The 24,535-nt window shown below is 42.7% G+C and overlaps 1 protein-coding gene across 1 annotated transcript in view; it reads left to right on the top strand.

Annotated features, from left to right (window-relative positions):
- tnika (TRAF2 and NCK interacting kinase a) overlaps nt 1–24,535 on the top strand; it is a 68,791-nt gene that overhangs the window by 12,004 nt on the left and 32,252 nt on the right. The window contains exons 2-5 of the mRNA XM_029461060.1: nt 1,339–1,404; nt 19,830–19,886; nt 20,823–20,948; nt 22,952–23,062. Coding sequence (XP_029316920.1) covers nt 1,339–1,404; nt 19,830–19,886; nt 20,823–20,948; nt 22,952–23,062 — 360 coding nt within the window. The remainder of the gene's footprint in view (nt 1–1,338; nt 1,405–19,829; nt 19,887–20,822; nt 20,949–22,951; nt 23,063–24,535) is intronic.

Genomic DNA, 24,535 nt, shown 5'->3' with positions numbered 1-24,535 from the left:
TAGAAACGGTTGTGTTCGTTTTACACTAAATCTCTTTAATAAAACGCGAGAACACTTTTCTTTTCTAAAGACTATTTATTTAATTACTAGAAAACATTTTATATCGCTCAATTGTAGCCCATGTGACGTTTACAAAATGTTTTTAATAGCAGGATGCACAGGGAGAAAAGAGACATGACAGAAGCTGGTAAAAGGGCCTCAGTGTTTCTGGGAGTTGAAAAGAGAAACTTGTCCTGGACACTGTCAGGAATGGAAGGAGAGAAAGAAAGCATGTGTAGATAAAAGAGTGAGAGAGACATAGATGGACTTCGGCTGGTTGGAGAACAGAAGCTGGTGGGGCAGAGGGAGTGTGAAAGAGAGAGAGAGAAGGAAGGAGAGGGTGAATACCAGCTATTGTTGGAATGCCGTAGCAACACGCGGCAGAGAGGAAGGGGGAGGTGTGTGTGTGTGTGTGTGTGTGTGTGTGCGGGGGTCAGTGGGTTTTATGCTCTGTTCAAGTTCCTTGTCAGAGATGCGTCGGATTCTGTGTTGGCAACCTAGCGACTGAGGGCTTAAATTATTAGTTAGTCTGGACACAAGCTTAAAAAAACATCCAGTACTGCATTTCAGACCAATGTCTCGACACCCGGAGAGCTCAGTTGGTAGAGCAAGACATCAGCGATGTTTGGGTTACAAGTCCAACTCACTAAAAATACAGTTAGCCAACGTTGTAATGTGGATAACAGGAGTCTACGGCCATGCGAGTGGGTCTGTGAGCCTGCACTTTGAGCTAAATGCTAACATGCTGATGTTTAGCTGGTAATGTTTACAACGTTCTCTAGCATAGTGTAGTGTGTTAGCATGCTAGCTTTTGCTGATTAGCACAAAGTAGCTTACAGCTAAGGCTGATGTCCACTAGATAGGAGAGTTAAGGAATCACCAAAGTTATAACAGTTCACCTCCAGGGGGACATGGATACCTGCCCAAAATATCATGACAATCCTTCCAGCAGTAGTGGTCGAGACATTTTTATTCAAAACCAAAAATGTCAACTTCCTGGTGGAGCTAGAGGGAAAACCAATAGGATTCATCCTCTGGGACCAAATATGTCTGATCAATATTTCTTAGCAATCAATCCATTAGTTGTTGAAATGTTTCAGTCTGGACCGACTGACCCGTCTACTGATTTTGCCATCTCTAGTCACTCACTGTGTAGATCTGATTCAACATACACTGCACTCTGTTGCATTGGAATATTCTAACAATCCTTTGTTGTTGAATGTATTAATTATGAATTAACGCATCCATTTGTCCTATTCATCCAAAATAATCTCACTGTTTTCCTTTTTGTCATTCCAGGATCCGGCTGGTATCTTTGAGCTGGTTGAGCTGGTGGGAAATGGCACATATGGACAGGTGTACAAGGTAAGATACACACACACACACACACACACACACACACACAAACAGACTTAGATACACATTAGTCTGTCTTTGTGATAGCACGCTCTCCCTTCTTATCAACTTTTTTTTTTCCTTCCATTATTTCCTAGTAGCCTATATGGAATAAAGAATAGAAATGTGCACTGTGACTAAAGGAAACGGAGAAGACAGGAGATGAAAGCGGCGCACAAGCTTGAGAGAAATGGAGCGAATGTAAAAGAGACTAAAATGCAGAGAGGAGAAGCAGAAACTGGGGCACGTTAAAGTGCTTTTAGGAGACTTTCCCTTACTCCTTTCTCTTCACGTTCTCTCTCCTTCCCTGCTGTATTTGTATTACTTTCTATACCTGTGCAGGGGGTTTATAATTGTTCCCTTCCAGATGAGGTTTTTCAGGGGAAAGTGTTTCTCTGGGACACAGGAAGTGCTTGTCCTCAGTTGGTCTGACGTTGTGATATCACTATAGTTTGAGTTTCTGTTGCTGTCAGCTAGACTCAGCTGTTTCCCTGCTGTCGTTTAAACACTATCTCTTGGCCCATGTCACTGTCTGAACTTCCTCTTCCCTCCGTGATGTCCCGCCGTTCTCTTGTCCTCACTTCCTTTTCCTGATTCTGCTCCTTCATCCTGCCACTCTGCAGGATGTGGCACCGGCCTGCAACACTTTGTTTGATCACCTCGAGCTGGAACAAACATGTGTTTTGTTCAAATTCGCGAAGGTGTGGACATGTGAAGGCCCTGGTGAGGGCATGTATTTTCTGTGTCTAATGGAGCAGAGAGTGTAGGTCAGCTGGTGATGGAGAGGAGCTGTTCTTACAGCTGATTGGACAAGATGAAAGGTCAGGCAGAGGTTGGACATGCTTCTCCACGCTTGTAGAAGTAATCTGACATCCTCATGTGTGTACGTGTGTGGGTACGTGTGGATACGTGTGTGTGTGTCAGGGACAGAAGGGAGGATAAAACACAAAAGGAATGGAGAAGAGGAGAGTTATGTGTATCCATGTATTGCTGACTCTGCTGTCTTGGTGAAAGTCACGGCTCATTTACTGGCTGACATTCAGCCAGTCTGTTCCTATACATTACCGAGGCGCAGAGTGCCTATGGCAACAGCACCGGCCTGTTGGGTCTGTAGTCCATCCAGCTGCTCCACGCTGGTTTGTGATTGGGTGTCGCACAGTGTGTAATACTCAATGGAGTCCAAAATCGAAGTTGATTCAGTTACTGCTGTTGACATTTTCCACGGTTTCATTTTCTTCTATGAAGTTTTGAATGTGTGTAATATACTTTCATTGAGCTCTTTTAGCCAAAAGTTAATTATATTTTGCAGCTTGTTTGTCCTTCAACATTTATTCTTGAAGTTTTCTCGAGGTGCTATTGGCCGACGAAGCCCATTTAAAGATCTATTGCACACATTCCAAACGTCATCGGTGGAAACTAAACAATAAAACATCAGAGCTGAAATGATTGACAGAAAATGAAGCCTCAACTGTTTTGGTAGGGAAAATGCTAAACATTCCCAGTGGCTTAACGTAGTTACCATGTGCTCCACCGCACACTATTATGACTGCACACTACTGCACGCTAGTTACTAGTTATGAAGCACACACACACACACACACACACACACACACACACACACACACACACACACACACACACACACACACACACACACACACACACACACAGTTTTTTTTGTCTTTTGGGAAACCAAATATATTTTGGTTTTGGGTTTTCCAGACAAAACAAGCTTATTATTAAAACTACTTTCTGACATTTTATACACCAAACATGTATTACTCCTCAAATGAATCAATTATGAAATAATACTTAGATAATATAGATTAGATAAATAATACTTAGTTGCTGCTCTAATAGAATTATAAATCTCCAATACAACAAAAGGCTATAAAAGGCGGAGAACGTGCTAAACATGCTTTGTAGTGCTCAAATGTTGCCCCCTTCAGTGCTGCAGAAGAAGATACAGAAGTAAACTGGAAAAGATTGGATTCATCCACACAGATAAGAAGCGGAGTCACTTGAGTAAAAATGCCATCTATTTTAAATTCCTCACACGGTTGAGGCAAGCTGCCTGAAGAGGATCAACTCCTTGTGAGCAGGTGCATCTCTGAGTCACTGAGATGATAAATTGACCTTCAGCCTGGTGGGTATTAGTGAACTGGAATTGCTCCGGCTCGCTCTGAAACATTTTTAGACACTTGTTATAGCAGGAGAAAAAAAAAAAAAAAGCACATAGGAAAAACCATACAGTATAAAGTACAGCTTTTAGAGGTTGTATCACCATCTGCATCGATGAATGCTTGTCCGTGTGCTGCGGAGCGAACACAGGTGGACTTTTAATTTCTTCTCAGATGTAAAGATTAGAGCCGGGATTTTATTCCTCATTTTGACTCCAAAAAATAAATTACATTTTCTTATTGGCTAGGGGCCAGTCTCGCTCTGAAGTATCTGTGATCATCAGGCTGCCAGTTAACGAGTAGTGCCTTGATGTTTTCTTCTTCACACCAGTGTTTGCTGCAGCAATTTAGAAAATTGACCATCTTTAAAAACTCCTCTACCCCAAGCAATCTCTTATTTTTGTCCCTTGATTAATGTTTGCAGAGATGATTAGATCAAAATCATCCTAACTGCAACATTACTGTTTTTGATTTCACTGGAAGTGAATTATTCATTTCCGTGGATAGACAGATTTAGGCCTACATTTGAGCTTAATACAATTTTAATAAGCCTTGTTGGATGAAGTGAAAAATGCATGCAGGTAAAATATATATATTTTTAAAACAGCTAGATATCCCGAGCAGCTGATATCTTTTTAGATTTAAAATGTAGTTTATTTCAAAGTTTTTGTTTTCTATCAGATACCGTGGCATTTTTCCCCGCAGCAAAAACATGACTCTAAAACCAGTCCACTGCATTCTGCTGCAGTGGTGTTTTACTTGGTGTACTGTGTAATGAAGCTAGAGATATGTAGGTTTATGTGAACCCATGCAAGCGGGTGTGTGTGTGTGTGTGTGTGTGTGTGTGTGTGTGTGTGTGTGTGTGTGTGTGTGTGTGTGTGTGTGTGTGTGTGTGTGTGTGTGTGTGTGTGTGTGTGTGTGTGTGTGTGTGTGTGTGTGTGTGTGTGTGTGTGTGTGTGTGTGTGTGTGTGTGTGTGTGTGTGTGTGTGTGTGTGTGTGTGTGTGTGTGATGGTAATGGTCAGCAGTACAGTGTTTTATGTTGGTGTTAGAGGGCCAGTAATGTGCCACATTGCTGCAGTTCTGTGTGTCTGGGACTAAGAGATAACAGGTTTATCAACAATTCCATTACTCCATATAGTTAAATGATACAGATCTGCTCCACAGTGCTCTCCCTCCATCTCTCTCGTTCCCTCTCACGCACACCCAACATCTCATCTCAATTAAAAAAAAAATGTCTTGAAAAGTTCTTTCAGGTTCTTGTTTTTTTTTTCTTGCAATTTCCCTGTCAGCAAAAATAGTTTGGCCGAGAACAGTGATAGATGAGTAGCTGCAGCGAAAAGATCATTTCAGCTTGACTTCTCCTTTTCTCATTTTACATCTCCATGGCACTTCTGTTTCCTTGTGTTTCCTCCTCTGTCTGATCATCCCCATCACTTCTCCTTCCCTCGCTTCTGCGCTTTCTTCTTATCAATATGTAATCGCGTTTTTCTTCTCCTTTCCCCGCTTTATTGGGCTGAAACTTCTCTGGTGAGCTGTACTTAAGGGAGGTGTGTGTGTGTGTGTGTGTGTGTGTGTGTATATGTATATGTATATGTATATATATATATGTATATATATATATGTATATATATATGTATATGTATATATATATATATATATATATATATATATATATATATATATATATATATATATATATATATATATATATATATATATATATATATATATATATATCTCTCTCTTCTACTGGCTGCTCTAAAAGGGCCATAAATAGAGAACACGGGTAATGCTGAATAATTAAACACATTCTCTCCCCGCTCCTCCCTCTCCATCATCCTCTTGCCTTAGCTCCCTTTCTCTCTCTCCAACTGTTGTCACTCTCTCTCATCATCATCATCATCATCTCTCTCTCATCATCATCATCTCCCTCATCGGGATTTCCTTCCTTTATTTTGTCACGTCTCTCTCCTACACTCTCATCTCTCCAGCCCTCCCTCCTTTCCCCTACTCGCGCTCTTTCTTTATTTTTATTTTATCATGCTTGGGTCTCTGTACTGTCCCCCCCCCCCCCCCCCCTCTGATGCGTGTGAATATTTGATAGGGCATATGGGAATTGCAGTTCTCTAAATTTAGGAAGCGCCTTGCCTCACACAGTGCCATGGAAGGGGCGGGAAACAGAATCCTTCCCTCACTAGCCATTGGCCAAACACTCCCTAAGACACTGACGGGGCAACGTATTGACTGACAGGCTAATTGATTGATTGCAGCTCCTCGTCATTCCCGCGGGAGAAGTCATTTTTCTCCGTGACTGATGCAAGGACGAGTTGAGAGGGCAACTAATCATACCTCGGTCATAAGAACACAAACGCAGCCCCGCCACACACACACACTCACACACTCACACACTCACACACAGATGCACAGGGGCACGTGAACGATGACACATTCAGCCCCTTCGACTGTCTCCTCGGCTTTTGCAGCAGAAAAACATTTCCTGTGTGTGTGTGTGTGTGTGTGTGTGTGTGTGTGTGTGTGTGTGTGTGTGTGTGTGTGTGTGTGTGTGTGTGTGTGTGTGTGTGTGTGTGTGTGTGTGAATGTGCCTGTGCTGTTTTCACATTCACATGCTTTCTTGCCATGACTCTGGTGTCGCCATGCAGCGAAGGAGCAGAACAGAGAGAAGAGAAAAAGGAGACAACCATTCTTTTTTCTGGACACATCCACTCTGCTTCTCTTCAGGACGAGGCAAAGTGCTCTACGCACTCTTTAAATATTCACCAGTCACTTTGAGACACGCACAAAGCGACTGTTGGGGACCTGGGCCGTATGGGCTTTTATAAACTCACCCACTGTGACAGCCACTCTGTACAAAGAGCAGCTGTGTGCTTTCCATTTACCGCATCGGTGTCTGTGTAACCAATGTGTGTGTGAACAAGGCTTTGAAGGAGCATGTATGTGGTGACACGCTCTCACGTCGCTGCGTATGTTTGTTTCATGTCACATGTGTGTGTGTGTGTGTGTTTCATGTCACTAGTGAGAGTGGTGTGTGTGTTTTCATGCCAGGAACAAGTCATATCGTTGGTTTCTTTCAAATTGATGAACAGATGAGACCACAAAAGACGACACGGAAGCGTGCAGTTGCGACTTCACAAGTTCACTGATAATCATGTTACCGTGGTAATCCAGAGTATCGGGATGTAAACAAAGGGACTGGATGAAGATTAGGAATATGGTTCAAAGAAATGCTTTTATCTTGTTAACCAACCACCTGTATCTTTCTCTCTTTCTCCTCTGACTCTTTATCACTTTCACCTGCATTGTCTTTTTTTTTTTTTGCACCCCCAGCCCACCTCTCCTCCTCCTCCTCTTCCCTCTTCTGCCCTCTTAGGAACCGAAGAAAACTTCAAAGTTGTTTTTTTTATCTTCCTTATCTGCTGCGCCTGCTGCACAAAAGCAAGCACTCACAGACGCACACTTCAGAGGAGCAGCATGAAGTGTTAAAGCCTGGCATAAGAGACTCCAAAATAAGGATAGAAGATAGAGTGACGTCATTTATTCTTCTTTTGTTTGATGTTCTGAACTCCTCCAGCTACTGTTTCTCAGCAAGAAACGAGATCAAACAAGAATATGGAGTGTATCTCTTTGAAAGTAGTCATTGATCATACTAAAATGGTAGTTTGACAAGGGGTTGTGATAACATTTAGTTGTGTTACTTCTTGTGTTGTCTTGTATCTATGTAATTATAGTTTAACTTAGTCTTCCTTCGATTGGCCAACACTTTTACAACAGAGCTGCCCAGTAAAGCCCTTTACTGCCAATGTGCACTTGTGCAGCTCCACTGGCACAGTTATTAATAAGATATATTGTTAAAATTCCCTCAGTATAATACTACCTAGCTAAAACTAATTCAGTCTGATGCAACAGTCCTGCAATAAATCCTGCCTCCAGAAGGTTCTGCTGTTTTGTTAATTCAACTGTATGATCATTTTAGAGGAAGTAGTTTGTGTTGAACTGTTTTGCATTGTACAGGTGAATCAACTCTTCTCTAAAAACAGTTTATTAAAGTAGCTAGAAGGACATTTGGAGAGCGCAGACCTTCGCCAAGCGTTCACATATTCCTCGGATGGTCCTGATTTCCTGATTTGTGAAGTCGTTACTCCGACTTTGGTGCGTTCGCGAGCTTTAAGTCGTAATGTGGAAACAACATGGACGCTACAAAGAAGATGAGCTGCATTTTATTGGTCGGAGCATTTAAACAACTTGTTGATAAATGTTTCCGAGTTGTTGTTTCATTTTTCAGATTATTCCGACACCACTTGAATGCAGCACAAAGTCTTATCTCGCGATGTTAACAAAAGTGAAACGTAGTTTGTGTATCCGTTCTGTGATTCAAAGTGGATACACCTCCTTGGCCAATGCTTCACCCTTCCCAAACCCTAACCCTTGGCCAATGCTTCACCCTTCCCAAACCCTAACCCTTGGCCAATGCTTCACCCTTCCCAAACCCTAACCCTAACCCTTGGCCAATGCTTCACCTTTCCCTAACCCTAACCCTTGGCCAATGCTTCACCCTTCTCAAACCCTAACCCTTGGCCAATGCTTCACCCTACCCTAACCCTTGGCCAATGCTTCACCCTTCCCTAACCCTTGGCCAATGCTTCACCCTTCCCAAACCCTAACCCTAACCCTTGGCCAATGCTTCACCTTTCCCTAACCCTAACCCTTGGCCAATGCTTCACCCTTCTCAAACCCTAACCCTGGCCAATGCTTCACCCTTCCCTAACCCTAACCCTTGGCCAATGCTTCACCCTTCCCTAACCCTAACCCTTGGCCAATGCTTCACCCTTCCCTAACCCTAACCCTTGGCCAATGCTTCACCTTTCCCTAACCCTTGGCCAATGCTTCACCCTTCTCAAACCCTAACCCTTGGCCAATGCTTCACCCTTCCCAAACCCTAATCCTGACCCTTGGCCAATGCTTCACCCTTCCCAAACCCTAACCCTAACCCTTGGCCAATGCTTCACCTTTCCCTAACCCTAACCCTTGGCCAATGCTTCACCTTTCCCTAACCCTAACCCTTGGCCAATGCTTCACCCTTCTCAAACCCTAACCCTTGGCCAATGCTTCACCCTTCTCAAACCCTAACCCTTGGCCAATGCTTCACCCTTCCCTAACCCTAGGCCAATGCTTCACCCTTCCCTAACCCTAACCCTTGGCCAATGCTTCACCTTTCCCTAACCCTAACCCTTGGCCAATGCTTCACCCTTCTCAAACCCTAACCCTTGGCCAATGCTTCACCCTTCCCTAACCCTAACCCTTGGCCAATGCTTCACCCTTCCCTAACCCTAGATTTCATGAAAAGCGGGTCAGCAGTTTTTCCGTAATCCTGTTGACAGACAAACTAAAAACATAACCTCCCTGGCGGAGGAAATAAAGGTAGTCAAATTACATAAAAAATAACTTTTGTTCAGATGTAACATGCTTACAAGTAATAGTCACAACCATCATATTATTCAGCTAAATATATTCTCGTATATGGTAATCTGAATGATGACCGTAATGATTTTCAAACAGCTGACATCAGTTCACAGGACACTCTCACTGTTATATGTAAACATTCCCCTGAATGCAGTCATTTGAGTCTCACCATTGGCACCTCAGTGGTACGTTCGGTGCACGGGGAGGACATGACTCACTCCCAGCCTCTAGTGCAAACTTAGAAGCCAGTTACTCGTACTGTAGCACTAAATTGCAGTTAGCGTGATAATGTAAACAAATAAAGAATGTAGTACTATATAGTAGCATAAGTGCTAATAGGTATGCTCTCAGAAGGTCTCTGCTGGGAATGTCTGCAGGCTATAGGGTATGGTTTGTGTATAATTGTGTGTGTGTGTGTGTGTGTGTGTGTGTATTTGTGGGTTTTCCTGTTGCCGTATCCAGTGCACGTCCCTGGTGTAGCATTGTTGCAGTTGTTTACAGTTTGACACCGTGACTTTGCCCTTCTCTATTGCTGTAATATTATTGTTTTTGACTCCACACACTGACTTACACACACTTCAATCTCTCTCGTCCTTATGAGTGAACTATGAACCGTGACCGAGGTGGATGTTGCTTGTTACCGTGGGAACAGCAGATGTTCTCGTTCCACCCATATGCAGTGACTCACACACACACACGCGCACACACACACTCACGCTCACACCTGGCAGTGTGTTCATTAGCCTACATCCTCTCTCTGTCTTCCCCAAGGCCACACGCCCCACTTACCCACAATGCACTGCTGCCACCCAGACCAGGGTCAATTAGCCATGCCTGATGTCAATAGCGATCTCTCACTCTCTCCTGGTCGGTCTTTCTTTCTCATTCTCAGTCTCTGTGTGTTTTCCAGTCAGATCCCCTGCTCTTTAATTGATAGTGTGAACTGTTAAGAGCTATTTAACCTAGCTTTCTTTCCCCACAGTATAAATGACTGCCCATCAATAATTAAGTCAATAAGCTATACCAACTCACTCTATTCTCTCTGTCCTCTCCTTTCTCCTATTAATGTGTTTTCCCCTCGCCTTTAGCTTCTTGTCGGAGCAGCTTCTTTTATTCACGTTTTCTGTTCATTTTCTCCTCGCCCTCGCTTAGCTGCTTCTCTCTCTTCCTTCCCCTCTCTCACCTCCAGTCCCTACAGTAAATCAGCTCGGCTTTTCGTTTGACCTCCAGAGCCGCCGGAGCGTGACGCCGATGTGCTGAACCTGCTGCTTTGCGTCTTCGCAGCATACCCTCCTCCTACCCTCACTCATGCGCACACTCCGACTCTCTCGCGCTTTCTCTTTCCAGTTGTTTGTCTCCTTGTCCTGCAGATGTTGTAACGGGGGGGGTCTGTCTGCTGTCACCGAGTCGCTCATACAGTTTGATTTGAAAGGAGAGATAAGTGGGTGATTGGGCAGGTCGGTGGCTAACAGAGCGAATTAGTCAGTAAGTGCATTAGTGAGTTAACCTGTGTAAATGAGGTAACACTTTAGACTGTGCTAAAGCTGTTGTGATAGGACAGAGTTAACAGTTTAAGAGGGTCACGCAGCTGTTTAGCTTCTAACAACATCAAGCTGAAAAAGCAACGTTAGTGTGCAACTCATCTGTTTATGTGTGAGTTTGTGTTTCAGCTAATCTGGGTCAGCCGCAAATGCCTTCCGTAAATAATCTTTGGACACACACACACACACACACACACACACACACACACACGTCCATCCGGCGAGTGGTTATCCTGTTAGTGTTGATTTATTTCCATCACATCAAAGGATGTATAAAGATGAGGACAAGTTCTCGCTGCTTCCTGACCTGAGATATATGCACATGTACACACGGCTCCTTTTTACATGTTCAACATTCAACTAAATTATAGTTCTTGTCACATGATGACGGACTTACGCGGCTTTGTGAACCGTTTTCAAGCACCATCGGCAGTGACAGATGTGCTTTTGTTTCTTGTCATCAAATGAGTGTGTATTTGCTTATCTGCAGACTTCAGTTTCTCTTATTTAAACCTTTTTTTGTGCGCCAGCATTTGTGATTTATTAAACGCCGTGCCAAATCCTTTCCCCGACCCCAGACGAGTCTCTCTTTCTCGTGCATTTGTTCGTCCACTTGCTTGTTAATTAGCTTGTTGTACCGCGAGCGGGCAGGTTAATGAATGGCTATATTTCACACTGCGGATAGATTATTGTTTCAACAGGCTTTAGCAGATAGCACCGGTTCATTGGGAGTGGAATCAACACTCACTGGTTGTCTGTCGAACAATTCTGCTTCTTCTTCCTGCAAAGCCTAACTCGTCAATAAAAGCCTCGTGCACTATTCTACAGATCATTGCTCTCATCTCTCTTCCTCTCATCTTTCTTTTGTCCTTCTTTCATCACCTCCGCCTCTCCCTCTTCTTTACTACCTCCTTCTCCCACAAACTCTTTGCTTGTGTACGTTTCCCTCATCTTAACTGGCTCGTTATATCTTCTCTCCTTTTTTTTCAAATCTCTTCCTGTCTCAATCCTCCTTCTCTCCTCTCTTGCTTTCTCATGTGTGAGTGTAAGAGCAGCCTCGGGGTGGGCAGTGCAGTAGTAGATTGGAATGGAGGCTTTTGTCACTTTTATTTACTGCTTCACTGATTCCACAACTCTGTGTGTGTGTGTGTGTGTGTGTGTGACTGCGGAATGATTGCAGGTGTTTGAACTGCATTGAGGTGTGTCAGGTTGTATTGCACCCTTATTTTGTTTGGCTCCTTCGAGCAGAATTGTGTTTTTGGAATCGCTTGTGAGCCGAAAGTAGCTTTTAATTCTGCATCGCAAGCTCTGGCACCAGCTGAGCATGCTGGGATGTTAAGCCTACAGACTAGAACCAGTGGATGTTAATCGGAGGGTTCAGACTGGAATGCCGGTTGTCTGAAATCCTTCAACCCTAACACAACTGAACTACAGTTGGGTGTGTGTGTGTGTGTGTTAGTGTGTGTGAACACAGTGGGCAATCTCCCTCTAGGACCTGCCTGTCAGAGAGAGACAGACAGAGAGAACAGTGTATAGATTGAAAGCCCAGGGGCACATCCATCCCATAGCCCACTTTTCCCCTATGATACCGTTACCATGTCGACAGGCCCTATGCCAGGAGAGCATGCTTAGATGCCATTTAGTCAATTCTTTCCGCGTGTGTGTGTGTTTGCGTGTGTGTGTGTGTGGATTACCATGACGTCACAGATTAGGATTATGGTGTGACCCATTTCCTTTTTTACAAAGAGTTGGCAACACAATCTGTGTGTGTGTGTGTGTGTGTGTGTGTGTGTGTGAACGCAGTGGGCAATCTCCCTCTAGGACCTGCCTGTCAGAGAGAGACAGACAGAGAGAACAGTGTATAGATTGAAAGCCCAGGGGCACATCCATCCCATAGCCCACTTTTCCCCTATGATACCGTTACCATGTCGACAGGCCCTATGCCAGGAGAGCATGTTTAGATGCCATTTAGTCAATTCTTTCCGTGTGTGTGTGTGTGTGTGTGTGTGTGTGTGTGTGTGTGTGTGTGTTTGCGTGTGCGTGGATTACCATGACGTCACAGATTAGGATTATGGTGTGACCCATTTCCTTTTTTACAAAGAGTTGGCAACACAATCTGTCACGTGTGTGTGTGTGTGTGTGCGAATATGCTTTAGCATGTACATTATCTTTGCTTTTGTCTTCATGTATATTGTGCAAGCAGGGGATTTATTAAGAGACTGATGCATGTGGTAGGATGGCTGCACAACATTACTCTTTCAAATTAAAACTTTAATTTGTGTGGTGCAATTCGTTTGATAAAAAGGCATATTACAAAACATGGAAGAACGTAGACGTACACACCAGTAATGGGGAGGGGGAGTGTCCTCAATACAAGTGGGCTAGAAGTCCAACAACAGTAGTCACTGATGTCCATCTTCCACATTTCCACAGTGTACAAAAACAGCAGAAATAATATCTAAAAGAATGTCAAGGAAGATAGAATACATAGTGGCAGAGTATGACCATGATATAAATAAAGTGACCAGACATAGATATATGATCAACCTCTATTGATGCAGATGGATTAGATTAGAGGAAGCACATCAACAGATAGAGCACAGTGTAGGAAGCATGGGAACTGCATCATCATCATAATGAGAAAAGAAAAAAGTTGCACACAAAACATGAACAGTCTAAAATAATGAATGTCTTAATTAAGTTTCAAGTTTCTGCTAGCTGCTTTTTAGACTTAGTGAAATTAATACAAACCAATGGCTCTCTAGAAAGTTGCAAATCAATCTTAATATGGTGAGCCCTTTTTAAAATTGTCCCCCAGTAATGAGATTTGTAGTTAATGGGCCTAAACATGCAGAAGCACAAGGTGTAGGTGTTTTTCAATAAGGATCTATTTTTAAATTAGACGGCTTATTCACTCGGCCATTTTGGAGTAAGAATTGGATGGTTTCCTCTGACCTTGCAGCTTGGCCACACAACTAGCACACAGTGAGGACAGATGCACTGTGAAATCCAGCTCTCTCTCGCTCTCTGAAGCTCATCCCCTCCTGAAGAGGAGGACGCTCTCTCTTCTGCTCATCCCCTCCCTCATTTCTCAATAACTTCTCCCTCCCTCCTTTCCTCACCCCCATCTCTTCTTCTAAATAACAACTCTCCCACATCAGGATAATAGTCTCTTATGCCCTGTCTTCTCCCTCTCTTTGTATGTGTGTGTGTGTGTGTGTGTGTGTGACCGGGTACGTTTCTCTGTGTGTGTGTGTGTGTGTGTGTGTGAATGTTTAAGTGTCGTGCCCACTGTACTCTGGTCAGCCAAGACTGTTGCTAGGCTACGACAGTAAGTGTCCTGCATAGTAAATGTATCCGAGGAGGAGGGGGGGGTAATTTACTTGGCAAGGGCACGGACGTGCACACAAACAAACATAACACACACACACACACACACTTTAGAAGCATTTGTTTCTCCCTCACATGCTAAATGTACTCGCACAGAAGCTTTGGGTGTCATGGTATCCACCAGCAGGTTGGTCTCTTCTCACTGAGGCTGCAAGCTGAGAATGATGAAGAGATGTGTGTGTGTGTGTGTGTGTGTGTGTGTGTGTGTGTGTGTGTGTGTGTGTGTGTGTGTGTGTGTGTGTGTGAGTGTGTGTGTGTGTGTGTGTGTGTGTCTCACCATTCAGCTCCATATAGCAGCATAAAAAACGTAAAAGAGAATCATTACACACACACATACTCACCTGCGTACTTTACTGGTGTTATGGCGTGGCTCGGCAGGTGCCATTAATCATAATTATGTGTTGATGGTAATTACTGGAATAGGCGTCGGACGCCTCCCTCATGGTGCACATGGAAAGGGGACAGATGACATGACAGATGAGATGGAAGTATTTGAACTAAAATCTGTTTTTCGTGTCTAGATTTCATTATGAGCTCATAAAGACAACACGAAGAGGGAATCTGAATCACAGCTGGATTACTTTTCAAATTTAAGGAATTTTAACCAGCTCAATAAAGGTCTTGATTGAATGTGATTAGCGTAGGTGAAATAACGCAAAATAAATCAATCGATGTGATTCATCAAATCAGGAGAATACCTTTTTAGTTTCTGCAGGTAGATGTTGGCTTTTGGAACTTTGTACAGTATTTTTGGACATTTTATAGAGAAAAAATAATCACCAACTTTGATAATTAGTAGTAATTTTACAATCAAAATGGCAAATATTCCCACGTTTCAGCCTCTCAGTTGTGGAGATTTGCTGCTTTTCTTTATATTATAAGTAACACAATTGTTTGGTATTATTTTTCATTATGTTCTGATATTTTATTGACCAAATGACACGAAAATAATAATTTTCAGCTCAAGTCAGATGACTTAAAATCAGCAGTTGCAGGCGTAAATTGCACTTAAGAAAGTAAGCAATACTTGTATGACAGATACTTAGAAAGTTTGACAATCTACGCCTTACAAAAGTAACATTTATTCTCCGGCTGTTTTGTTTTATTGCATGACATTTCAGGTATTTTGGCCTGTAATCAACATGTCTCCTTAGGAACGAAACATTGCTTCTGCATTCTCTAAAATCAGTTTATTGTGTAAGAGAATGAAACAATAACCAACAGCACATATTCTTAAACTACATGAGTGTATGTAGTGTAGTGTACAGCAGTTTCCAAAAACACTGACCTGCAGGGAGGACGGCAAGTAATGACTCCTCCGTGATGCGTCCGCCTGAAGGCTGATTGGAGATCAGTTCGGTATCAGTTGGCTGTCTCCATCACAGCACGGCCATCCAAGCGGAACAAACATAGTCAATTTGGTCTGTTATCACTCAAACACACCTGGCCTGGCAGCGTCACAGCTGTGTGTGTGTGTGTGTGTGTGTGTGTGTGTGTGTGTGAGATGTTTTGCCATCATATTTGTTCAAAATAGTTCTACAGGATTAAAGAGGGAAAAAATGGTGCATTGGACACATGTGAAGATAATTTCCTCATCCCAAATATCTCCGTGATGATTGAGGTTAATGCTCATCATGATCGCTGTAATGACAGATAGGAAGTATAGATTAAAGCACAGCAAGTATTTGCTATGTTTGTTTGTTTGTTTTGCATTGCGCACACGCTCGGGCCCATGTCAGTGCATTGAGGTTTGCAGAATGTGTTCGATGCATTAGCAGAAGCTAAGTGAAAGGGTGGCAGGGAGTCCTCGCTTTGTTTCATATTTGCTCATTGAGCTCGTCGCTGAACGCCGTTTTGTCGGCATTAGCGTTCAGCTCAGTCATGTACACGCTGCTGGTCTGAGCTGTGAGGCATTAGAGAGGAGGAGACAGAATATGCGAGGGACAGGGAAAAGTAAGCGAGACATCTAGAGGGAGGAGGGCAGAAATAATGAGAGGCATAAAGAGGATATTGTGAGAAGTTAAGAGGGTTGGATAATTAGAGAGAGAGAGAGAGAGAGAGAGAGAGAGGGAGAGAGAGAATAGGGGGGGATAAAAGAGCGAGGCAGAGCGAGTGAGAAAATGCAGATCTAGGTCAGAGAGGCAAAGCAGTCAACAAACGAGTGGAGGAAGGGATGAACAGGCCCGTGAGTCTCAAAGCTGCTCAATGTGAATGGGACGGATCAGGGAGAGAGTGGGCCATCCTCAGGAGAAAGACAGAGAGAAGGAACATAACACAAATATGTTCTTTTCCATTATCTGTCACTCACAGGGCTGCAGGAAAAGTTTTATTTTCATTGTTGATCAAGGGCGTTTTAGGAAAATACACTTATTTGCTTTCTTGCAGATAATCTGATGAAGATTGATATCACTCTCATGTCTGTGTGGAGTCAGGAGCTTAGCATAGCATAGCTTAGCATAGCATATTAAAAGGAGGCAGGGGGCAATAGCTTTTTAGTTTCTCAGCCAACAGCAGCCAACAGCCACTTCATGGAGTCTTGTTGTCACCGTGAGCTTCGCGACAACCACAGAATGCACAGAAGTGCTTGGTGGACGGAGACACTGTTGTTCTTTGTTAATTATTGATCTTTACAGGTGCTTGTAGGCATGTGTTTGAACATTAAAAGCCAGGCTGGAGCAGCTGTTTCCCCCCCCCCCCCCCCCCTTTGCTTCAAGGCTAGTCTATCCGCCTCTTGGCTCCATGTCCGTACTAAACACACACAAGACATACGAATGAATCTTCTCATAAACTCTCAGCAAAATCTCAAACTGTCAGTTATTTTGTCAACCATTTCACTGATTGTTTGGTCTAAAAATGTTGGACAGCAGTTCCCAAAGCTTAAGAGATATCTCCAAAAACCAAAATGAATTCAATTTGCAATAATATGAAACCGAGAAAGAGCTAATCTCACATTAGAGTCGCTGGAATCAGCAGATATTTGCCATGTGAGCTTGATAAATGACTACTGAGACAATTCATTTGACGGACGGTTTCAGCAATAATCATTTTTTATCATTTGTCTTCTCAACTTGTTTTGCTAATAACTGCTTTGGAATTTCTATTTAACTTCACATTCATACAGCCAAAGACCTAAACTCATCCCTTCTTTGAATTGGCAAATAAACGTACAGGGTCAGGACAAAGAAAGAGCGAGAGATGAAGATGAACAGACGGGGCTAATTCCTTTCTGTTGCTCTTTTCACACTTGGTCATTTAATACCACTGGATGACATTACTGCTCTACGAAGGGAGGGAGATATAGAGGGAGGGAGGGAGGGAGGTTGTCAGGTGTCTGAGAGTAATGAATCTTTATCCAGCTCTGATGATGTCCACGTCCAATATCTCTCTTTGTCCCGTTCTAACTCTCTTGATCATTCTCTCTCTCTCTCCTTCTTCATGTCTCTGTGTGCACATGTGCGGGTGTTTGCATGAGTTCTTCTATCTGTGTGAGTAGCGGAGGAAAAGGCAGATCTTTTTGCATGTTGTGTGTGTGTGTGTGTGTGTGTGTCTGTAAGCGTGTTTTTCTGATTTTGTAAGTGGCTGTAATTCCTTTGTTGGTCTCCAACAAAGCCCGTCCTTGTGCTCATGGAATTGGGGCAGTCTGATCCTAATGAGAAATCCCTGTTCAATCTTTCCAGCTCTTTTACTCTCAAAGAGGCGTGTGTGTGTGTGTGTGTGTGTGTGTGTGTGTGTGTGTGTGTGTGTGTGTGTGTGTGTGAGAGAGTGTGTGTGAGAGAGTGTGTGTGAAAAGAGCGACTGATCACAGTCTTCAACTATCCAGTGGTGCTAAGTTTGTGACTCAGTGAGTTATCATAATTAAATCCCTTACTTTCATTCAGTAATAAATCAGCAAGTTTCAACGTTTTTTTCCTCCAAGAGAAGCTGTTTAATGAGAAATGTAACTCACGGCTTTAAATCTGCTTCATTCAGGGACCTCAGCTGATGTTGCACATATTGCCAGACATCTTGTGGGAATCCACCTCATGTTCAAGTGTAGAGCTTTTCTCTCTCTCTCGCTGTGAGAACATGATTGCTTCCTCAAATTTAAAGAAATTGCGGTAACTTTTGAAGCATATAGTCTGCAAGTGAAGCAGCTTCTTCTTTTAAGAGAGCTTCCTGTAATATTATCTCCCTCCCGTCCTTAATTTGGAATTTCACCAAGAGCAAAAACATCCCTTGTATGTCCCTAATAGAGATCATATCATTGTGTTGTCCACTGACACTTTGTGTACAGTGGGATGGAACAAGGAGGCCATTGAGCTGCCTGCCCTTATCTTTCACTTAATAATTGCATATATTGAATAAGCTCCGACTCAGAAGCTATTCATCAAATCAAGAGAGTTTTGTTGAGCCTGCGGGTGCAATTGATCTGTTAAATCGACATAAAAATAGAACGTGAAGCGGTGAGAATGACTAATCATTCCCGCGAAGCAATGAAACGTCCAACTTTTTTTGCGCCACGATATACTGCCCGTCTTATTGTAGCATTATAGCCTCTGGTTTGGCCGAGGCGCTCATTATCAGAATGGCCTTTCGATTAAAGCCCTCAGGAGGCGTTCTAGAGCCAGACCCTTAATGCCATCTGGTTTATACTGTAACACTTCCACCACGAAAACAGTCCTGTCTGTGTGTGTGTGTGTGTGTGTGTGTGTCTGTGTCTGTGTCTGTGTCTGTGTGTGTGTGTGTGTGTGTGTGTGTGTGTGTGTGTGTGTGTGTGTGTGTGTCACTGCTAAGCTCTTCTGCTCACACTGTAACATGCTAATCAGTTGATTCCAGACAGGTGGATGTAATAGCCGTGCAGTGTTTTGTTTTGCGTCTCTAGCCCGGTTAGCTTCATTAGCTAATCACAGGCACAGATGCTCTGTTGCAAAAGAACCACTTGGGTCTTCCATTCGCCCCTCAGCTTCCAATCTCCCGGTTCCTCGCTTCCTAGCTCCCCCAGGCATCTGCCTAGCCTCGATATTACACAACGTAGCAAAGTGGTGTCTGTCTTTATTTTGGATTTTTGACACTGGATTGGACTGATGCTGCAACTATAAGTCAAACCACAGGGACATAACGGGCTATCATTTTGATCCAGCCGTCTACTGCAAGGGAATCTGTGTATTGTTCCATCTTTGTTTTTGGTTTCATGGATTAAAGTGTTGTCTGTTTCTCTCTGCTGTCAACAATACGTCACATTTAACCACATAAAGTGTGTTCAAATAGCAAATCCCACATTGTATGTTCTCACTAACAATATTCATGTAAAAGGTGAAACAAACATGTACTCACCAATTAGGATTTAGCAATATTAGAATCAAACATGAGAGTTGTGGGGTTTGTTTTTCTAAAGAGGCGGATTACAGGAGTTTTTATTGTTGTCATGATTATTGAATGTTTTAGAGAAACGCTTTATTTGAAATCAAATGAATCAGAAAACTTAGTTGTTGTGTGAGTTCTTGTATCAATCAGTTTGGGATTAATAGCAGTTTTACCAGCCAGTATGTTGGTGCGGGTGTAACTTCTTCCTTACATTTTGGATTGTGTCTTTAAAACACATGTTTAAGTAATCTTAGAAAAGTCAAGGTCACACATTGTATTGTGTTGCTTATAGGACTGGGAAGTCATGCTCACTATAGTTGTTATTAAATGCATTGTTTGACTGACAAACCTTTAAATAGACATTGACATGTTTCCTCTCTTCTTTCTTCTCCCCTTCCTTCCTTCCTCTTTGCTCTGTCTTTCTGTCTCTGACTGTCGCTCTCCTATTTTTCCGTTCACCAGGGTCGCCATGTTAAGACGGGGCAGCTCGCAGCCATCAAGGTCATGGATGTCACCGGGGTACGGCACTCACCTACACACGCTCCAGCACACGGCAAAACATCTCAAGTGGTTATACCACCGTCGACCATATCATCTTATTATGAGCGATGAGTCAGTGTGCGTGCGTGCGTGTGTGTGTGTGTGTGTGTGTTGTGGCAGAGAGGAAATGAGGACAGGCCTATTGCCATGGTAATATTAGCTGAAAGGTATTAGGACAGCAGTGTGGAGGGAGTCTCAGTTTATATTTAGAGATCCTCTCACCCGACGCCTCACTGCCAGCACAACAATGAAGGACGGCAGAAATTAAGCAACAAAAGGAAGTGATGAATGAATAGGAGCATGAATGACTGAAAAGCGATGCAGTGTGGGGATGAATCAATGAATCAAATTACCAAAGGGACAGAACAAGGAATAAACAAACGCGTGAAGCTGTGGATGAATGACTGCGTGTGAATAAATCTGCTTAAATACAATAAAACTGAATTACTGTATTAATGATTGAAAATTCAATGAACTGCAAAAACAAAATTGCTAACTTAATCAGCTTACTAAAACAAATGTTTTTGTTTTCATAGCTGATGAACACTAAATTAAAGTGATCAAGCCATCATTTTTCTGACATTGTGCATAATGAATAAGGAATTTCATTTCTAACCAACTGCCATCTCAACAACAACGTGTTTCAAACAAGTGCTTTTGGCTTTGTGGCAGTAACCCCCTAAAAGGAAAGTGATTACAAAGTAATGCTATTGTTGCAAAGCACACAGCTGGGTTCTTAATTATCCACATCAGTTTTCTTTCAGAAATTAAATGGATTCAAAATGCAAATCCATTAACAACTTCATTCCTTTTGCTCTGTCACCATCCTATTAAATAAATTAATTAAGTTGGAGGGGTCACACATAGAGGTCGCGCTTTAATGCCTGTTGATATGTCTCTCCTCGTGTGTGCCAGGACGAGGAAGAGGAGATTAAAGCGGAAATTAACATGCTGAAGAAGTACAGCCACCATCGGAACATCGCCACCTACTATGGAGCCTTCATCAAGAAAAACCCCCCTGGCATAGATGACCAGCTATGGGTACGCCATTATTTGTGTGTGTGTGTGTGTGTGTGTGTGTGTGTGTGTGTGTGTGTGTGTGTGTGTGTGTGTGTGTGTGTGTGTGTGTGTGTGTGTGTGTGTGTGTGTGTGTGTGTGTGTGTGTGTGTGTGTGTGTGTGTGTGTGTGTGTGTTTTTTCTGCAGTTTTGCAACTCTATGCAACTCTCTGGAGTGTAACTCGAAGAGAAGGCGGCTGTAGTCTTGTACAGAGCAGAGAAGAAAAAAAGGATTTTGGACCATTTTGTGTGTGTGTGTGTGTGTGTGTGTGTGTGCGTGTGGTTATGAACACAGTGACTGCAGGTTCCTGTGCATTGGAATATGTATATATATATACTTAATGTGTGTGTGAAAGATATAAAGGATATGAATTATTGTGTGTGGCTGGCTGGCTGCTGCAATAAATCATGTGTTAACGCGATCTAAGGGAGCTCTCTCTCCTCTGATCCTGTGGCATTCATCACATAACAATGAACACACACACACAAACATATGCATATACACACAGAGCCAGATCTACTGCCTGCATAATTCCTCCTGACTCAACAGTGTGTGTGAGTGTGTGTGCACAAGCTGTATGTCTGAGTGCTTTGACATGTTGCCCCTTTTTGTTTATGCATAAATGAGTGTGTGTCTTCTGTCTTTGCGTGACTGGGTACACACGCACATCCTGGATGATAGGGGTCGCCAACTTCCTCTCCCCCCGTTATCCAGAGTGATGATGAGAGGAGCTTGAAGCAAGGCCAGAATTGACCAGCTGAAATGTTGCCCGCAAATCTCCTTGGATGTAATAAATGAGGAGGAGGAGGAGGAGGGGGGGAGAAGTGAGGAGAAGAGAGGAGAGGAGGAGGAGTGGAGAAGAGGAGAGGAGGAGGAGGAGGAGTGGAGAAGAGGAGAGGAGGAGTGGAGAAGAGAGGAGAAGAGAGGAGAAGAGAGGAGAGGAGAGGAGAGGGAGAAGTTAGAAGGAGAAGTTAGAAGGAGAAGAGAAGAGGAGAAGGAGAAGAGAAGAGAAGGAGGAGGCAAGGGGAGAGATGAAGACATGAGGCAGCTCTGGATGGAGAGGGGAGCGGGGCGGACAGAATGGACACATTGTGTCAAAAGATAGACTTGATGCATTCCTGTGATCCCGTGACCCCGTTGAGTCAGTGTGTGCAGTAGTTTCTGCGCTCTCTGTGGAGCGATTGAGAAAGATAGCGTAACAGGGCTGTCTGTTCATGTGTGTTGAGTTGTGTGTGTGTGTGTGTGTTGCTCTCTGTATTAGTAATGCGATTACAGTAATGTGATTGTGGGTTCTGTGTATTTTCTTTTATAATGTGCATCTTGTTGAAGAAAGCTCATTTTATTCTGTGCACATAAGCCAGTGGCGGTCTCTGACGATGAATACATCCAACACACTGTTACCATGGCTGTAGTTACTGAAGAGCCCGACCGATAACAATATCAGGACCATCAGTAGAATAATATAAACCCAATATATCAGATCTTTTTGTGTGACGAAGATCACAGTGAAGATACTTTACAGCTGCACTGTAATCGATTCATTTAATTAAATGTATTAATTAGTGGACCGACAGAAAATTAATAGGCAGGTAAAGTTGATCATTTCTTAACCGTGTAAGTCATTTTTCAAGCAGAAAGGTCAAACATTTGACAGTTCCTACTAATGGGAGAAGTTGCTGCTTGTTCTTGTGCTTCATTACAATTCAACTGATATTTTGGGGTTTAGGTCTGCTCGGGTCAAACAACACATTGGGTGGGTAGGGTTAGGGTTAGGGTTAGGTAGGGTTAGGGTTAGGTAGCTACTAGAGACGTGTATCTTTGTTGTTCGTTAATATATTAAAGAGGAGGAAAAGATTCCCACACAGCGCACACATGCACAAACAAGTAAGATTGTTTACTAGCTCCCCTGGTTATCTCAGTCAGTTGCATTATGGGAGTTACAGGCGTGTTTGGAGCAGTCAATAATCCACCTTGTATATGTGTTTAGCTGGTCATGGAGTTCTGTGGCGCCGGCTCAGTGACGGACTTGATCAAGAACACCAAGGGAAACTCTCTGAAGGAGGAGTGGATCGCTTACATCTGCCGGGAGATTCTCAGGGTGAGTGGCCGTGTTTCAATCCTACACAACATTTCCTTCATTTTTGTCATCGAAATTCATTTTAGAGCTCTATAATATTTAGTTTCAGGCATCTATGATCTTCAATTTGTTATTTTCTTTAGTGTTTAAAATGTCCCCTGTGTGCGATGTGAACTAATAGATAAAAAAGGGGAGTGAATTTCCCCTGTTGTCTTAATTAAAATCAGTGCTTATTTCATCAAATATATATTTCTTAAAGCATTTTATCATATCTTGCATAAGGGTTTTTAATTATGAATCAGTTTCTCAAAGATAGATCACCTATATTCTTCTTCTTCTTCTTCAAATATTGATTTAAAGATCTTGCGACGATGCATTTGGCCTTCATTTAATTCTCATTTAATGTAATTATTTGATAGCTTGTCTCCGTAATATCCTCAGTTCATCAGTGTTTTATAATTGACCTGTGCTTTCATAGCAATCATCAGCTGTTTGTGCTCCCTGGTATCTGTGTTTTGTAGTTACGTAAAGCGATGAATTGAATCTTGCTGGGGAATCGCACTCATTCCCCCGCATCGTATCTCTACTATCTGTTATCTTGCGGGGTTTTTTGTGCTGAGAGCTATAGCCTCAAACAGAGTCAGTTATACGCAGTGATGCTCTGAACTAAGGCAACAATGATTTCCTTTCATCCACTTTTATTTCTTCCTCCCCCCCCCCCCCCCTCATCTCTCATCTGATTTCAGTCTTTCTGCTTCCTCTCTTCCTGCTGTGATTTGCTCTTCTTTCTGTGTGCCTCTGTCCTCTTGCCTTGTGTCTTTCTTTCACTGTGGTTGTTATCTTGTAATTTTTTGTATCCTTTTCCTTTCTTCCCTTTGTCTCTTTTAAGATATGTACTGTCGCAGCTGTCCCCAACTCATGGTTCTGTCTTTGTACTTGTTGTGTCAGTCGCTTTACAGTCAACACAAGAGACTTGATGGGGGAAAAGCATAAATACCTGACACCATTCATGTATTTTGCTTGGATTCAATATACCAAAACTCCTTTATGTGTGTAAATGTAATTATGCTAGCAACAAGGATAATCTCATGCATTTAACTTCCAAATTCTATTTGATCGACGACAGAAAACAGGCCTCGCATCCACTCTTATGTAAGGTTTATTCTGTCCGTGTATTGAATAGTTGCTTAGTTGGTTTTCTTGACTATAAACGACACAACTTTTCCAGGAAGTCTTTGCTAGAAATAATGAAGTGCTGTATAGTGATGTACAAACCCAACTGCTACTACATCTACTTCTAAGACGATTACAACGACTAATAGAACCTGCACTAAACGTTTTTGTCTTTTTGTGCACAGGGAGGTCAGAGTTCAAGGTCAGCTACACAGTAGCAACTAGAGCTAGTCCTTAAGAGCACTTCCTTTTGGAAATAAGCTCTTTAAATAATAATAATAATAATAATAATAATAATAATAATAATAATAATAATAATAA

This window comes from Cottoperca gobio, chromosome 22, assembly GCF_900634415.1.
Source record: "Cottoperca gobio chromosome 22, fCotGob3.1, whole genome shotgun sequence".
Taxonomy (NCBI): Eukaryota; Metazoa; Chordata; class Actinopteri; order Perciformes; family Bovichtidae; genus Cottoperca; species Cottoperca gobio.
The sequence above is the reverse complement of the archived record's forward strand: the minus strand, read 5'-3'. Positions and strand labels throughout refer to the sequence as shown.